Source organism: Rhinolophus ferrumequinum, chromosome 8 (genome assembly GCF_004115265.2).
Source record: "Rhinolophus ferrumequinum isolate MPI-CBG mRhiFer1 chromosome 8, mRhiFer1_v1.p, whole genome shotgun sequence".
NCBI lineage: Eukaryota > Metazoa > Chordata > Mammalia > Chiroptera > Rhinolophidae > Rhinolophus > Rhinolophus ferrumequinum.
In genome coordinates, this window is record NC_046291.1 from 2,605,143 (window position 1) to 2,623,721 (window position 18,579).

The window sequence follows — 18,579 nt, forward strand, 5'->3', positions numbered from 1 at the left end:
AGCGCCCTAACGCCCACGGTGTGAACGCCCTAACGCCCACCTGTGAGCGCCCTAACGCCCACAGTGTGAACGCCCTAACGCCCACCTGTGAGCGCCCTAACGCCCACCTGTGAGCGCCCTAACGCCCACGGTGTGAGCGCCCTAACGCCCACGGTGTGAACGCCCTAACGCCCACCTGTGAGCGCCCTAACGCCCACCTGTGAGCGCCCTAACGCCCACGGTGTGAACGCCCTAACGCCCACGGTGTGAACGCCCTAACGCCCACCTGTGAGCGCCCTAACGCCCACGGTGTGAGCGCCCTAACGCCCACCTGTGAGCGCCCTAACGCCCACGGTGTGAGCGCCCTAACGCCCACCTGTGAGCGCCCTAACGCCCACCTGTGAGCGCCCTAACGCCCACGGTGTGAGCGCCCTAACGCCCACGGTGTGAACGCCCTAACGCCCACCTGTGAGCGCCCTAACGCCCACAGTGTGAACGCCCTAACGCCCACCTGTGAGCGCCCTAACGCCCACCTGTGAGCGCCCTAACGCCCACGGTGTGAGCGCCCTAACGCCCACGGTGTGAACGCCCTAACGCCCACCTGTGAGCGCCCTAACGCCCACCTGTGAGCGCACTAACGCCCACGGTGTGAACGCCCTAATGCCCACGGTGTGAACGCCCTAACGCCCACCTGTGAGCGCCCTAACGCCCACCTGTGAGCGCCCTAACGCCCACCTGTGAGCGCCCTAACGCCCACGGTGTGAACGCCCTAACGCCACTGTGTGAGCGCCCTAACGCCCACCTGTGAGCGCCCTAAGCCCACCTGTGAGCGCCCTAACGCCCACGGTGTGAACGCCCTAACGCCCACCTGTGAGCGCCCTAACGCCCACCTGTGAACGCCCTAACGCCCACGGTGTGAGCGCCCTAACGCCCACGGTGTGAGAGCCCTAACGCCCACGGTGTGAACGCCCTAACGCCCACTGTGAGCGCCCTAACGCCCACCTGTGAGCGCCCTAACGCCCAACTGTGAACGCCCTAACGCCCACGGTGTGAGCGCCCTAACGCCCACGGTGTGAACGCCCTAACGCCCACCTGTGAGCGCCCTAACGCCCACGGTGTGAACGCCCTAACGCCCACCTGTGAGCGCCCTAACGCCCACGGTGTGAGCACCCTAACGCCCACCTGTGAGCGCCCTAACGCCCATGGTGTGAACGCCCTAACGCCCACCTGTGAGCGCCCTAACGCCCACGGTGTGAGCGCCCTAACGCCCACGGTGTGAGCGCCCTAACGCCCACCTGTGAGCGCCCTAACGCCCACGGTGTGAGCGCCCTAACGCCCACCTGTGAGCGCCCTAACGCCCACGGTGTGAGCGCCCTAACGCCCACCTGTGAGCACCCTAACGCCCACCTGTGAGCGCCCTAACGCCCACGGTGTGAGCGCCCTAACGCCCACCTGTGAGCGCCCTAACGCCCACGGTGTGAGCGCCCTAACGCCCACCTGTGAGCACCCTAACGCCCACCTGTGAGCGCCCTAACGCTCACCTGTGAGCGCCCTAACGCCCACGGTGTGAGCACCCTAACGCCCACGGTGTGAGCGCCCTAACGCCCACGGTGTGAGCGCCCTAACGCCCACCTGTGAGCGCCCTAACGCCCACAGTGTGAACGCCCTAACGCCCACGCTGTGAACGCCCTAACGCCCACCTGTGAGCGCCCTAACGCCCACGGTGTGAGCTCCCTAACGCCCACCTGTGAGCGCCCTAACGCCCACGGTGTGAACGCCCTAACGCCCACCTGTGAGCGCCCTAACGCCCACGGTGTGAACGCCCTAACGCCCACGGTGTGAGCGCCCTAACGCCCACCTGTGAGCGCCCTAACGCCCACGGTGTGAGCGCCCTAACACCCAACTGTGAGCGCCCTAACGCCCACCTGTGAGCGCCCTAACGCCCACGGTGTGAACGCCCTAACGCCCACGGTGTGAACGCCCTAACGCCCACGGTGTGAACGCCCTAACGCCCACCTGTGAGCGCCCTAACGCCCACGGTGTGAGCGCCCTAACGCCCACGGTGTGAACGCCCTAACGCCCACCTGTGAGCGCCCTAACGCCCATGGTGTGAACGCCCTAACGCCCACGGTGTGAGCGCCCTAACGCCCACCTGTGAGCGCCCTAACGCCCACGGTGTGAACGCCCTAACGCCCACGGTGTGAACGCCCTAACGCCCACGGTGTGAGCGCCCTAACGCCCACGGTGTGAGCGCCCTAACGCCCACCTGTGAGCGCCCTAACGCCCACGGTGTGAACGCCCTAACGCCCACGGTGTGAGCGCCCTAACGCCCACGGTGTGAGCGCCCTAACGCCCACCTGTGAGCACCCTAACGCCCACCTGTGAGCACCCTAACGCCCACGGTGTGAGCGCCCTAACGCCCACGGTGTGAGCGCCCTAACGCCCATGGTGTGAGCGCCCTAACGCCCACCTGTGAGCGCCCTAACGCCCACGGTGTGAGCGCCCTAACGCCCACGGTGTGAACGCCCTAACGCCCACGGTGTGAACGCCCTAACGCCCACGGTGTGAGCGCCCTAACGCCCACCTGTGAGCGCCCTAACGCCCACCTGTGAGCGCCCTAACGCCCACGGTGTGAGCGCCCTAACGCCCACGGTGTGAACGCCCTAACGCCCACCTGTGAGCGCCCTAACGCCCACCTGTGAGCGCCCTAACGCCCACGGTGTGAGCGCCCTAACGCCCACGGTGTGAGCGCCCTAACGCCCACCTGTGAACGCCCTAACGCCCACCTGTGAGCACCCTAACGCCCACCTGTGAGCACCCTAACGCCCACGGTGTGAGCGCCCTAACGCCCACGGTGTGAGCGCCCTAACGCCCACTCCCCACTGCACGAGCACCCTAATGCGCTACAGCCATTCTGGTTTCTAAATCAGAGGGGAAGGGTCTCGCAGTGTCTTGCTCACAGTGGGCTTTCAAGTATGTACTGAATGAACAGCAATATTCAAAAGAGACATCGACACCAGGAAGTTAGAAAAAGCAACTTGTCATTAAATATCTATTATTAAAATACAGCTTAGGCTAAGGAATATTCCCTTAGGTGGCCTTCAAGGATCACAGGTTTATCTCGGAGTCTGGGTGTGCAGATGCAGCCTGGGGCTCTGATGGCTCTGAGGGTGGCTCCTTATACAGCCCTGTGACAACGATCTGCAAACGAGATCTGCTCATTTTTCTCCCCAGCCCAATCCTCGTCTTGGCGTTTAAAAATGCTTCCTTGAATGACCCAGGTCATGCCCTGAGCTCCCAGAGGGGCACCCATCGGGGGCCATCCTCTCCCTTCACCAAGACAATGGGGTGGGGAGGTGCTTCCTGTCAATCATCAGGCCTTAGGAAGTTTTAAAATCCGAATAATTAACATGAAACTTCAGGAGTATCTATTTCCAACTCTAAAATGATAAACGCAATTCTGGGGGGAAGGGCACTGAGAAAATGCTAACCCTGTCCTTCCTTGAATAAATGAAGAGTAAAAAAGTACAAAAAATTAAAGTACTAAATTAACTCTGGCGGCAAAACATCATAAAAACCAGAGTCTGCTTACAACTCCATTTGTATTTCCAACAAAGAGGGGAAGGGGGCGACCCACTTTTGAATTAGTCTTTATTCACGTGGGAACACAGGACAAGTAATAACTAAAACACGGCCATCTCCCAACAATTGCTGGAGTGTGGTGTGGCCTGTCCCTCAGGAGCCATTTCCCCCCCAACCCCGGTCCGGTCACTGTGGGGACTGCCTTGTGGCCCCTGCCTCCCGTAGTTGGGACTATGGTGTGACTCCCCAACTAACGTCCTGGGCTTAAGTTTCTAGTAATCTTGCACCTGTTCTTCAAAGCATGAGGAAGAACGTTCCTCCCCAAATTCAAATCTGGCCGTGTCCCTCCACGCTTACACATTTCCACCGGGAATGGCAAACTCCTCAGGCAGAGAGGGACCAAAGGGACTGGGGCTGGTGGCTGGGGCCTCGCCCCGCCGGGAATGCGACCTTCGGAATGTGGCAGAATCTGCAATGGTTTTAAGAGAAACTGGAAATCCAGATCTCTATCTGAAATCTCACAAGTATTAAAACATTGGCCCGACTTTTCAAATTGGGCTATGCGAACCAAACAAGATTCTGTGCCTGAAAACCAGCCCTGGGGAAGGCGGCCAGCTGCCTCTCCCCAACAGACTAAATTCAAATCTTCCGAACAAGAAAAGCCTTCGGCAGGACCTGGCATGGATGCCTGCACAGGGCGTGGCCCACAGGAGGCCAGGGTCCCCTGGAGAGGGACTCACTTCATTCCCTGGTGACTTCAAGGTCACAGAAAAGCTCACTGCTCTAACGACCAGTTACAGAGCCCTCAGCTGTCCACGTGATTTCAGGCTCCAGGCCAAGATTATGAAAATAAGTCGCAAAGACCATTAACAGGTGTGTACACACATTACTATCCATTTTCCTGGGGGGCGGCGGGGGGGGCGCAACTTCTCCCCTAGCTATTCCATCCATGGTGTTTACTCTGCGTTCTGTATCCCATGCAGCATTCAGGCTTCATGAAACTTTAAAACATATAAAAACCGCAGGCAAAATAGGTTTAAACCAAACAGTCTGGTTAGTTTAAAAAAACGAATCCTCTGTTGTCTTTTCACATTTTTAATTCAGAGGATGGGGATTCTCACTCAGGAGTTAGGCCTTGAAGTTCAGAGCCAGCACCTCTTCCAGCCAGACAGCCGGGCCGGGAAGACCTACACAGGAAAGTGGCTTTGTGTAGGATGCTCGTTGGGCGTCTGGGGCAGGCACGTCTGGCATCCATGCTATGTGCCCGCCCTGGCCTGACCTTGAACCAAAGTCAGAGGCACAAGTGTGTTCTGATTAAGAACAAAGCCAAATGGACAGGTGCCTCTGTGTGTGCACACTCTACTGCAAAGAAAAACGCCCGTGAAAAGAAGCAACAAAGAACTGCATGTCACCTCCTTTTGCTGCCGCTCCAGCTCCTTCATCCTGATCTCTCGGGCCTCGGCGCGGGCCGCACGCTTCGCCGCCAGCCTGGCCTCCGCCTGAAACAGACCCAGAGATTTTATTAGAAGACAAACCAGCGGCTCCTTTCGAGTACATGGTTCATGGGGTACTGTTGAAAGAAAACCTTGTTCAGAGTTTCTGATAAATATACAACAGTGCATCACAGACTTGTAGGAGTTCAGAGAGTGGTCAGGAGTGAGAGTCGTAGCAGTTACAACTATTCTAAGGGCTTTATATACATTATGTGTGCTCCTCACAACAGCTCTATTAAGTAGATACCGTCACCACCCCCAGTTTACAGGTGAGGGAGCTAAGGTACAGAGAGGGTAAGTAACTTGCCCAAAGTCACACAGCCTGTAAGTGGCAGGGCTGGGTAGTCTGCCTTCCTCTGGAGTTATAACAGACTAACGCACGAAGCAAAGCATTAGAGCTGGACAGGACCACAGGCCAGTGGTTCAACCCCTCCCTTCATAGAGCAGGGAGCAGAGCAGGAGCAGCTGCCAAATGTGCCCGACTGGGGCTGGACTCTGATCCAGCTTTCTAGAACTCCTGACCGGTACCTCTCACGATGCCCTGCTGCCCTCGGCTTCCTGTCAACACCTGCAGTGCCCATCTTTTCTCAAGACAAGGACCAGAGTGGCATGGTTCTAGCTGTTAGAAGACACACGTTGAAAAAAAGCTGCCTCCATTTAACTGTCACCTTGTGAGTGTTCTGCCACATTCTGTTTGAGGACACTTAAAATGCGGGCCCAGGGCCACCAGCACCAGTAAACCTGGCACTTGAACACTGTTGCATGTTTTACACATCTCATGCTTAGTCACTATTTCAGGTAACACAGCAGCTGCTGAAGTGAGTGGCACAGGTGTACCAGGACCCAGGTTTTCTGGTGTTGAACAAATCCTTCCTTCTTTCCACTTAATGTTTTCAGGGGTACACTTGTAATTCTTCCACCAGTTCTGCAGACACATTTTTCCAAATGTCTCACTGTTCCCTGATAATCTTAAAATGGGACCATCAGAGAGGGTGAGCAGGCTTCTGCTGTGGTCAGTGGGGCCGGCAAGCGGGGGGCGGGGGTGTGTGGCCCGCGTGTCTCATGGGGCAGTGTCTCCCCAATGGCTGGCACCCTGCACCGCAGGCTCATGTCAGGACAGCGGGCACTGGTGTCAGGGACATTTGTCTCCCCCACCCCACACTTCTATTAAATTACAAATTCCTATTTCTAAATTCTAATCCACAATGAAGATGGACCACAGCTGAGCTGTCTTTGAGGTTGGCTGGCCGTGTCGTCATAAGGAATTTATTCTATAACTTGACTCGTTCCTGTGGTTCCTTTATCAACCCAGGCCCAGGTCTTTCAAATCAGGGGGTGTCACAATTGCATCAGAACTTTCCTCATTTTCAATTTCCTAAAGTGTGTTACTGGTGTCAAGGGTAAAGTTGGAGAAAAGGAGAAGGGAAGGTTCCCCAGACGGACGTCAGCTGCCTTGACTTCCCACAGCCCCACGGATGGGCCAGCAAGAAGCCCATGTCCACACCGAGGGCAGCCTGCTGACTCAGTGTCTAGGCCAGTGTAGACCAGGCAGCCACAGCCCGTCGTTGTCAGCGGGGGTGGGAAGGAGGGACAGGGTGGGGGATTGGGAAAAGAGAGGGGCGGACATGGAGGAAGAAGGGGAGTGAGGAATGAGAATGTAAGAAAGAGGAAAGGGGCTGCCAGAGTGGAGGAGGGAGAGACACGTGCGGCAGGCAGGATTCTAGGGTGGCCCCCAGGAGCCCAGCCCGTGTAGAAAGAGCAAGCTGCCACGTGTGAGAGGGCGTGTCAGGGGCCACAGGACAGGCGTCTAAGAGCTGACAGCAGACGCCGCTGGCAGCCAGCAGGGAAACAGGACCTCGGACCTATCACAGCGGGAGGTGAATGCTGCCACAAGCACCTGAGCTCGGAAGAGGCCCGGAGGTCTAGAAAGGGTGCAGCTGCTGATACCTCGGCTGTGGCCGAAGGCCCTGAGCAGAGGACCATCTAAGCTGTGCCCAGACTCCTGACCCAGAGAAACCGTGAGAGAACAGACGTGTTGATCCAAGCTGCTAAGTGTGTTACACAGCAGTAGACGGCTGATACGAGGAGGTGACTCCTGCGGTCACGGTGTGAGTGTCTCTGGGACCTGACGGGCGTCTGGGGCCTGCCCGTCCAGCCCCCGACCTCACTCTGGTCTGGATGAGCCTGGGACTGGGGCAAAGATCCTTGAAGAGACAACCTATGTGAGTGTGTATTGTGTGCCACCTGGGGTGGCCTCCCTACCAGATGGGCAGGCCTCCAAAACAATGTCCCATCAGACAACAGCTGCCCAGAAAAGGGCTCCCGTCATGGCCTGCCCTCCCTGCGGCCTCATGTCCATCCCAACACGGCCGTGCTGTCCCTGAGGATACACCCCCCCCCATTGGAAGGACATGGGCCTGGGTTGATAAAGGAACCACGTGAACAAAGCCAAGTTACAGAACAAATCCCTTATAAGGACTTGAGCCAGACAACCTGGACGACAGACCAACGGCAGTCCAGTCTCACCTTAGATTAGAATTCAGAAAGGAGACACATTTGTACTTCAGCTCAATTTCAAACCCTTGCGCTCGCCACCCTAGGAAGTACCTACATCTCTCAGGATCCTCGTGGGACTCAGACATGGAAAGCACAGCGCTCGTGACAGAGGAAGTGGTAACAGTCCCGCTTCTGGGCCTCTGGCTACCAGAAAACCAGCGGATCTGTGAGCCAGCATTAAATTGGTGCACAGCCCGTGGACACCCAACTCTGGGAGCACAAGACGATTATCTGCAGAAAAACCCTGACACAGGCCTGAGAAACCTGAAAAGGAAAACGACCGAGTTTTGACAACACAACTCACCCTAAAACACAGACATTGCCAAGAACACAAAACAGTCTGACACAGAGCACAAGAGATAACGATGACTCACGTGACCGTCATGAGGTCACCAGAGAAGGCGTCTGACGTGATCGCGTCATTAAATGAACAAAAGATACAAGGCAGGGACAGTCCGCTGCGGTGACATGCAAACATGGATTCCTGTCACGTGAGGCCCGGGCCTGCCCTGCAGTTGCCATGGGCAGCAGTTCTGGGGCCTGGTGGCCTCAGGCGGGTGCTTGTGGTGCAGGACCAGCCCATCACCGCCCCGCACTCCTGGGCAACATCAACTCGGTGCTAGAGGTCACACCCATGGCATCGTGCTTAGAGTTTCAAATGCATACTTTCACTTTCTGTACTTGGCGTGCAGGGGACGCTCACTGGCCAGCACCAGCCCAGGGCATCAGCCCGGCCACCCCAACTCACAGCACAGCTCAAGGCAGCCGTGGGGGTTCGGGGGGGGCGGAGGAAGGGGAACTTTCGAAGTCCGATTGGGCTCTGCAGTCTCCGGAGACGCAGACAAAGCAATCGGTGACCATGTCTACACGACAAGTGCCACAGTGGGGAGCTGGTGGCTTTGGAAGAGAACGTAACCCAATCCTGGGTGCCAGGAAGGCATCCTGGAGGACACGAGACCTAAGGCAAAGCCTGAGGAGCAAAGAGGAGACAGCCCAGGAGAGGGGGTGTGTGACCAGGGCACGTGGCGGGGTGGGAAGTCCCAAGGGCCTGGGCACAGGCCCAGCTCCTGTATCCGGAACCTTATCTTGAAGGAACATGGAACCACTGAAAGGTTTGTAAGAAGGAACACAGCAAGGACTGAGTTCTGTTCTAGAAGTATCGCTCTGGCTGAAACACGGGGTGCAGGAACAGGGGTGTGGAGAGCAGCAGGAAGTCCAGGAAGTGAGAAGGGGCTGCTTCCGGGCAGATGAGCCTGTGAACACGGACAGGAGTGGGTGGGGCTGCAGAACTGCACCCAGAGGACGAAGCACAGGAGAGAGGCCTGCACAGAGGTCGGGAGCCTGAGGTCCCAAGGAGGCCCGTGTGGTCCCAGCAGCCAGAGAACCTGGAGAAGCCCCCACCGCCCACCACGCAGACGCTTTGGTGCACAGGACGCCACCAACACACACCCACACGCTCTGCTTTCGGACAGTCTCCGCCTCTGCCCAATGTCACCTTTGCTGAGATACATACTGAAGTATTTCGGATGAAATGATGAGATCTCGCTCAGGTTTGCCTTAGAATAACCTGGGAGCAGTCTAAATGGCTGACAGTTGTTGGGGCCAAAGGTGGGACGTGGGCTCTTTAAACCAAGGGCTGTCCTAGTGTCCCTCCCCCAGCAGCAGGGGCATCACGTGAGACCTGTGGGAGATGCAGAATCTGATGCCCCAACCAGACCTGCTGAGTCAGAACCTGGGGTGGTGAGGGGGTGCAGCCCCTGGGGTGCCGGCACAACTCAAGTGTGAGGACCTCTGCTCTCCATCATCCTATCCAAGTTTGGATTGTTTGACAGTTTTCATAATAAATAGCAAAAATTTTAAAGGAAGGGAGGAAGGGAGTGGGGAGGAAGGGAGGGGAGGGAGGGGAGGAATGGGAGGGAGGGGGCGGAAGGAAATGAAGGCGTCCCAAGCCAAAACCATGCTCAGGGCTGCTAGGAGGTGGCTGGGGTTCTATGGCTAAAGCCACCAGAGTGTGGCATACATTCTCTCCCCACCCCATCCTTCTCCCTTCTCCGTTCAGATGCTGCCTGCAGGTTAGGGTGCAGTGGAGGGAGGAGCTGACCCAGCCTGGCGCTCCTCTGACCAGATCCAGGCTCCGTGGCTTTCTCAGGAATGTTGGTCAGGAATGCCAGGTTCCACCTCTCCTTACAGGGGACAGGCCTGGCCCTTCCCCCAAGAATCCTGCCGCTCTGGCCCGGAATCCCATAAACAGAGCGTCACAGATACTGGGTTTTTTTAAGCAAGGCACCCTTTGATGGAGGAGATGGCTGGAATGGGAAGACTCCATTTATCACCTAAGTTGCCTCATAATTCTAAAACGCTGAACCCTGAACTGCAAAGATACACTTTTACATTTCATTTGACTGTGATTTTATTTGGTACATGTGACCGCACTCTGACCTGAGGTGACATGTATGGTAGGAGAGATGCTAACATACATAGTCAGCCCCAGGGCCTCCTAAGCCAACGTTACAACCCGCAGGGGCCTCCTAGCCGGGCTCTCGGAGGCACAGAGGCACAGGCTGGCTGGGGGACAGACAACCAAGGTGACACTTCTCTCTGTGACATGCCCTCTCGGCGGCACAGACCCAGGCCAGGCTGGACAAAGGGCTATGTGGAGAAGTCTCGGCAAAGCAGGGTCACCTTTGTGATGGATCCCTGTGCTCTGCCGAGGGCTGAGTAGCTCTAATTCTACACCCAACCACAGAGAGGAAGCGGATTTTACAGGATCAGGACACAGGCTGCAGGATAAACAGTCAGACGCACGTCTGTCCCTCCAGAGACCCGGCAGGCCTGCTCAGAGCACCAGGAATTCCAAGCTGTAATAAAAAGCAGTCCTCCAAAGATAACCGCTCCTTTCCTCGGGGCCAGGGAACTGGGACAGCCCAGCTCAGGCTGGGAACCACAGCTGAGAACAACTGGAAAGAGAAGTTTTCTCCAGGACACAGGAGAAAGCCCTGGCAGGGCATGCCCTGTCCCCTCGCCGGGCCCCACACACGGCTTCCATCCTTGTTTGTCCTCTGGCCTGGAGGAGTCGTGAGCAGTAGGAGATGCTGCCCAGCATCGGGCAGCCACACCCCCCAATTCCAGTGACCTCTGGGGCTCTAAGAGAGTGGGTGGTATCTGTGGCCCCGGCTCATTAGCTGCAGGAGGGCCCCACACGATGCTCCCAGAGAACAGAACCGTGATAAACGCTGGTGGACCAGAAGTCCTGACTGCTCAGAGGGCAGACGGTGCTATCGGAAGCAGACTCACTGGCTTTCCTGAGCCCCTGGTGACCCCAGGGAACCCTGGCTCTGTCTGTACACGTCCTGAGCTTCGAAGCTTTCCTGGCATTCAGCTGAGTGTGGAATTCTATATCCTAAGACCTCACTCTGCAGTCACAGAAAAAGTTCTTATTCTGCTCTTAACTCTCATGACACCAGGGGCCCCAGAGGCCTACACTTCCAGAAGGGGTGGGTGCGCCTCGACTCCAGGGCAATTCTTCAGAAATGGACTGAGAGGTGCTTCCCTCGTTTCCTCTGCCCAGGCTGAGAGGCACCAAACGGCCGCTGGGGAAGCCACCTCCGGCGGGCAGAGCGCAGGGGACACTCACTGTACATTACCAACGTGTAAGTAACTACGTACTTGGTGACAGTGGGCGCTGACATTCTGCAACAGCTGCTGGGAGGGGCGGTCAGCACACATTAAGAACCTTGCCTGGGCCTCGGACACCCACCCATGAGGGACACCAGCGACTGCCACCTCCCGCCCCGTTTTCTCATCAGGTGTCATGTGGGGCTGTTCAGAGACGAGCAGTCCGTCAGCTGGAGGACTCCACAAGCAGGAGGAAGTCATGGTATGGACTCTACACATTCATTTTGGCCTCCAGATGGTAGAATCAGGCAGAATTGAAAAACTAGTGGCATTCTTTTCAGGCCACATGACGTAACTCCTGGGGAAAGTTTAAGATGCATTTAAAGTTCACTCATGTCAATGTAAAAAGAACACTATCGTACAGTTAGTTGACGCCTGAAGTAGTGACAAAGAGCCCGTTTTGTTCAGAAACAAGCTGGGGCTTCAGTCCGAGTGTGATTCTTCCCTGAATGATGAAGGAATACAGCTCCCGAAGGCAGGGGACGGGGGACGAGGGTTGGAACCTTGGAATACGAACAAACGCGCGCACACACACACACACACACACACACACACGTTAAAGAGACTTAAACCAGTCCGGAGCAGACGGTACAGGAGTGACTAGGACGAGGCTGTGACACAGAGTCCCTTTCCTGAGCTGCCTTTGCTACAGGAAGTGGAAACAGCCACCGACTTTTGTTTTCTATGTAAACCCCCAACCCCTCAGATGCAATGGATTCTAAAAATAGTCTGCTATTCACAGCAGCCAGGTGGACTGGACAATGCATTCTCCTGGTCCAGCGTCAACAGAGACGGGAGCACGCTGGGCCAGCAGCTCCAAGACGGTGGCTGTCTGGCCTCTGTGCAAACATCCACTGCCCCACTGTGTCCCTTGGCTACACGTGCATTTACTGCAGTGTCAAAATTGCATCTTTCCAAAACCCTGGCTTAGGCTGACAGTAAGTCACCAACGAGGGGGCCTCTCTTTATAGCCATGACTGCACTTATGGTCACCACGGAGGAAAGGCGCTTTGCGATGACAACTGTCAATGTGGGAAGTGCCAACTATTCAGAGGGCATTTTGGAAATGCTGGGGGGTGGGGGGTTAGCACGTCCCAGTGATGGGGTTGGGGGGGCGGGTAACGGCATTTAGGGGCAGAGCGTGGCATGCCGACCACCCTGCATGGAGACAGGCCGCACAGTGAGGAAGTTTCCCCAGGCTACTCAAGCAGCCGGAAATCGCTTTAGCATTTTCAGATCTACAAACTGATTGCAACATATTGGCATCGAGATCCATATTGTTGTTACAATTTACCTTCCTGTTATTTCTTTTTAATGTTACAGTTAAAACATTCGACTGACTTGAAATTTGTGTGCTGGTAGATGTTACCATCTATGAATTTCCTTTCAGGTTAGGAACGAGGATGTTAAACACTTGTTATCAGAAAGGGTGTCAGGCCTGACAGGACTGGAAGCACAACTTTAAAACTTCGGAGTGGAATGGGGCGGGGTGGGGGCGAAGCTCTCGTGCCCGCCACGCCTGTTGAAACAGCCTGGCCACAGGTTCACAGCACAGGTCTGGGGCCCATACTTAAGCCACAAAATAAACACTTTATGCATTTTACTTGAAGAGGTGGAGAACACAAAGTTAAAGACTAAGTTTAACTGGTTACATTTAAAACACTGTTTCCATCAAAATCAACTGGGGGAGTTAATGGAGTAGACTGTAAATTATCATGGAATGTTACGACACAACAGCAGCCTTCAAAGAAGCCACTACCTCGCCATGCTGATTGTGGCTGGGCTCAGGTCCCAAGGAGCTGGCATCCCATCCTCTGCTCCAAGGGGACCTGGGAGCAATGGGCCCAAGAAGCAATGGGAGCCAACTCTCTCTGGCCTGCGGCTGCAGTGCTCTCAGCAGGGCCCCGAGTTCCTGCAGAGGGAGACTGTCCAGAGGGGGAGGTCTCAAGACCACTAACTAGTTATGGGAGCTTGGGCAAATGAGGTCCCTTTTGAGCATCAGCCCTCATTAAAGGGTGCTGGGGAACCAAGCTCTGAGATCTCTAGGACCTTCCTTCGCCTCTGAAATGCTCCGTGTCTGCACCAGAGATGAATTACTTGGACACTGAGCCTGTCAGCCTCTTGCCCCATGTTGCTATTGGAAATCTCCTGATGTCACTTTTCGGAATAACAAAAGTACCCTACATACCAAAGTAATACACCACGTATTAATCAGGAACAAAACTACTCATGTTACTATATCGAGTGCAATGACTAATAACATTTACCTACTCAAACCTCAGCGCACCATCTCGGGCTTAGCAACTACCCATCCTCTTGCTGGGGAATAAAAATGCTGCACAGTATCTTCCATGCATATAAATTTCTCCGCTTGCTGTTAATACATTTAAAATTTTTTCCCCTGAGATGAATGAATGTTCACATTTCCTTCTTGCTGGAACTACCAACAAACGGGTGACAGGCCACAGAACCACGCATGTGACTGACAGGTGAGAGCAGCCTGGCTCACCTGTGCAGTCGTCCTGGTGACCTGTTCCCTCCAGCGAACGCATGTGGGCGTGGCTCTCTCTTGACCTGCACCACTCAGGGCTTCCCCACAAAGCCCACACCTTTAAGGTGTCACAAAGCAGCGATACAAGGCTGGACCAGCTCCAGCAGCACACAGCTACTGACAGACGACCTTGCCTGACAGTCCTGGAACCAGCTAGGGAAGAGACAGAAGCCATCGCATGTCTCCTCGAGGAGCCTGTTTGGACAGGGTGGGGGAGGAGCTAGCTGTACAACACACGGAAAAGGCCCAGGAGTTCCGGAGCAGCCTGACACAGTAAGTTACAATGTTAGTACAGTATGAAAAATGAAAAAAAGAAGAAATTTCTGCAGCTCTTCTATTTCTACAATTCTTTTCCTTATTTAGAAAAATTAAGTCCATCGAGTGTTCTTTTGTTTTGAAATCTACCAGAAATAGAAACGTTTGATAAAACTCGATATGCATTCAGGAGCGAGGACTTGGGTCCAAGGGGCTGCCTTCGTAGAAGGAAACCCTTCAGCCCCAATACGGGGGTTGCGGGGCCCCAGGCAGCAAAGAGAAGCTGACAACAGCAGCAACCCAGCCGCCCCTTGCTGCATGGCTCCTGAGACCTGCCTGAAGCACTGTATACAGTGGTGCCAGCACCACTCGGAGTCAGCAGGCCTGGGGTTGAACTGGCCACACCGCCTGCCTGCTGTGTGGACTCAGGAAACGTTCCCTGACCCTGCTGAGCCTGTGTCCTCTTCATCTGTAAGTGGAGACAACAGAACCATCTCATAGGGTCGTGGCAAGGATTGGGGGAGGCGTCCACAGGAGACACTCGCAGGGCTGACCCAGCAGGGGCTGGGAAAAGCCATCTGCTGTGACTAAGTACTCAGTGTCTTCCGGACGGTTCAGGCACAAGGCAGAGGCACCCACCAGGAGGAAGTGCCTGGGGCAGTTTCAGAGGAGACCCGAGAGGGTCCACCCGGCCCGCACCGAGGGCCCACTCCTCCTTTCTCTCCCCAGGAAGACTACACATCCGCTTGCCACAGATAATTTAAAAGACGGGAGGATCAGAAATGATGCTGCTTTGATACAAGCTCTGTCACATACACATATCAATGAAACATTTTGGTTCAAGTTAAAAGTAAATCATCACTACAGTAATTTAAGACAAATTACGTCTCTACTACAAAGTAGCTGTTCTTTAGAATCAAGGCCAAACTGCTTTAAAATGGTCAGGTTACAGTATTCAAGGAGAAAACCATGCGAAACCCCGCCTCTCGCCTCCCCCCCACGAATGAGTTTCAGAACACACATCTGCTGTGGGGTTCTTGTTTGGTTTTGCTTTACTTGTTTTGGAGTTTGGCTGGGGCATGGGGATTTTAGTAGTGGTCTACAATGAAATGCATAGCAATTCTGAATTATTAAATCTTGGACATAGTCTAAATAATGCTTTGTTTAACTTAGGAGAAAGAAGTTAATTTACTTAATTTTATCTAGGTAGTCCGAGTAATGAAAGTTCTAGTAAATCCATTCCATGAAAATAAACTTCTTTATTAAAAAAAAAACACTAACGTTTGGGTGGCTCAAAATTAAAACAGTAAGGCAATAAAAACTGCTCTCTCGTCACCCCCGCGTGTAACACAGCAGGATGCAGCACGCTCTCTCTGATAACAGGTTAGTAATTCGCTCCTTCTGGGCTTTGGGCCTCCAAGATGAATACTTTGAAATATGAACAGATACACTGGGAGCTCTGGCATTATGAGTAACTAACTAGTCACACATAATCCCTTTGCTGAGTCACACGGCCTGATTCTTCAGGGATAAGAAATTCCTCCTGGTCACTGCCTTTTGAGGGGCAAACACCGAGTCTCACAATCCTGTAGAAATGAGATAAGGACCTTATTCTAATTAGGTAATAGTCCAATCAACTTAGCTAGAAGACAGTGTTGCAACTATAAATAACTTGGTTTCCTGTGCTCAGTAAAAGCAGCCGTTTAGACTGCAGGTTTTTTCGTTTTTTCTTTTAATTTTGCTAAGAAGGCTTCCGCTGGGTGGTGTCAGTTCAGGCTGAACAAAAACTAACCCCTAAAGAAAAAGGGAAATCTAGTCTCTATCTTTGCCCTAGTGGGACACTCTAAAAACTATGAGAAAAGACCTAACTTACTATTTTTATATCTTAACTGCTTGGGGAAGTCACCCATCTAACACAAACCACGTGATTCCAGGGCTCAGAATCTCAGACTGAAAAGGCAGGGCCAGCCACCTCAGCCCTGCCTTCATCCCCACTTTTGTCAACGCTCCCACTCGCTGAGCCCTGGGGACCTTGGCACAGGTACCTACATAAGATGGGACTTGGGACACTGCCTAGGCTCTACCCCGACAGCCTCTCTCAGGAGAAGACTGGGGGTTTGTAAGGGCTTCATGCTAATCAGTATGTGGAAAGCAACCAGAGGTGACACAACCCATCTCAAACATGGGGAAGTTACAAAAGTTAAAGAAACATGTGGTCTGCTTACATAGGTCCAGGGCTGGCACTGTTGTGTAAGCAGCAGGGGCTGTCAGGTGAGGGGGAGCATGACAATTCCGCTTCCTCCTGCCACCCCCACCGCACCTCTCACAGCAATGTGGCGCCCAGCCCTCCTTCACCACTGGAGACCCTGTTCCCAGGACACAGGGTCACTTAAGGCAGAGCACAACTGGCCCAAATCTGTCTGAAATGCCCAATAGTCTCCAGCTGGAACACTGCACCGCCCAGGGTGGCTATGGGATGACTCCCTTCTAAAGGGCACCCCCACCTCCACCTGTCCCCCCAACTGGTCGCTGAGCATGTTTCCTTTTCAGCCAGACCATTTACCTCATAAAACAGGGGCTGCCATTTTACTTCTGTTCCCCATGTCCCATCCTAAAAAAGTTTTTGCTGCAATTTACTAAGAAAATCTCCTACGGGTTCACAACTTCTTGGAAACCAACCTTTGGGGACAGAGCCAGGAGTGCAGTTTCCAGGCTCTCGGCCTCATGTGGAAAGGTGCTGCTGGCTCAGGTAGTAAATGGCCATCAACTGTGATTGGATGGCCATCAGCTGTGGCTAGTTGGCCGTCAGCTGTAACCAGTGAGCTATTGGCCACTAATATAATTGCCGTGGCTACGCTAGCAGAAAATGGGGGGCTAGCAAGAAGAGCTGATTGCAGAGAGGTGGATGCCGCCAGCGAGAATATAGTGGTGTGACTCCCCCATCTATGGCTCCGTGGGTGTTCCTGTTTGGCCTCGCCATATCCTGTGTCCTTCAATGGGGAGCAGGAGCTGAGACCCTGCCTGACACCCTGCGTGACACAACCCCTGGGACCAAATGTGTTTCAGAATTCAACATTTTCTGATTTTAGAAGGGTAATAAAGATGCCTTCACCATATATTCTGTAACAACTCAGAGTAACAGCCCTTAATCAAGTACATTAACAGGGCTGCAGAGAAACACACGGATATTCACACTAAAAGGATAAACACTGAAAACAGCCTCCCAGCAGCTAGGGCAAGTGTCACTGCCAAATAAATTCTGCCACCAAGTTACCAAAAAAAGCAATGGCCTGACTTTCTGTTTTCAGAGGTTCCTGGAAGTGGGGATAGGGGGTGCGGGGGTGGTGGGCCAGTGCTGATGGAGCGCTTTCTCCATCAGAACCCGTCCAGACTCCCCTCTCATTATTTCCGGCAGCATCTGTAGGAGGCACGCATCTCGACAGACCCCATCCAAGGGTTAAGTGAGGGGTTAAGGAGACCTTGTGGCCAGTGCCTCAGCCCCCCAGGGTCACTTCTGCTCCTTCCTCTGGTGGCTCTGTCCCTCCCTTCTGCACAGCCTTGTTCTCCATGTTTACCCTTTCCTTCCTCGAGGACTCCGAATCTTTCCCAGAAGTAACATCACCCCCCTCCCACCATCTATGGCTTGCTCAACTGGCACCTCCTCGGCATCTCTCAGTAGCACTTCCTCCTTCCTCTTTAAGGGCCCTTCCCTGATGGTGATTCAAGGTGCTTTCTGTAGGTCCCAGGCCCCTGGAAACCAATTAGGAGAGGGGTAGGAACCAGCTCCAAAGGTCTGGCCCATGGCAGGATCTTCACGTGAGGTGACAACAGCAGCAGCGCACTAAAATGGGCATTACAAATCCTGAAGTCCTGCGCAAGGGCGGAAACTTTCAAGCATGTATTCATCAGTGTCTACCTCCACGCCTCTCTCTGGCGGCTCCTCCACGCTCAGGGGGTCAGAGACCTCTGTTTATGTCGCATCTTCCACAGACACCCAGTAGGTGATTAATTCCTACCCTGTGCAGGACTGATTGTTTGGGGCTCACACGTTTACCAAACTCCCACAAAGGCCTAATGAAGTGGAAAGCTAGGGTGTCCACAGCACTAACTTCATCAAATGTTTCTTTCCAAGTGCATCTTTTCGCCTTTAAATACTCCCATTCATCATCAACCACAAGCTGCCTGAAAATCGGTACTTAACCAACCTTCCCCACCTCATCCCCTGCCCAATTTTAACGCCAAACTATTCCCACATCCGTGATCCCAGTAGTACTAGGTTTTACGTTGGATAACAAATCCCAGTCCCCTGGATGGAGGACCCTGCCAGACCCAGAAACCCCAGGAGACCAGCCAAAGCTAATTCAGGGACTGGCGTCCATGGGGGAGGTGGAGAAATCCATTCAGTGCCCAGTGGTCCTAAGGTCCGGAGCAGGGTAAGCGCTCCAAACCACCCAGCCACTGATGTCATTTCCCCAAAAATGAGACCTA

At 54.1% G+C, this 18,579-nt stretch overlaps 1 protein-coding gene across 8 annotated transcripts in view; it reads right to left on the bottom strand.

Moving 5' to 3' along the window:
- LRRFIP1 (LRR binding FLII interacting protein 1) overlaps positions 1–18,579 on the bottom strand; it is a 135,351-nt gene that overhangs the window by 60,314 nt on the left and 56,458 nt on the right. For all 8 annotated transcript variants that reach the window (XM_033112535.1, XM_033112534.1, XM_033112521.1 and 5 more), the window contains exon 2: positions 4,974–5,060. In XM_033112535.1, coding sequence (XP_032968426.1) covers positions 4,974–5,060 — 87 coding nt within the window. The remainder of the gene's footprint in view (positions 1–4,973; positions 5,061–18,579) is intronic.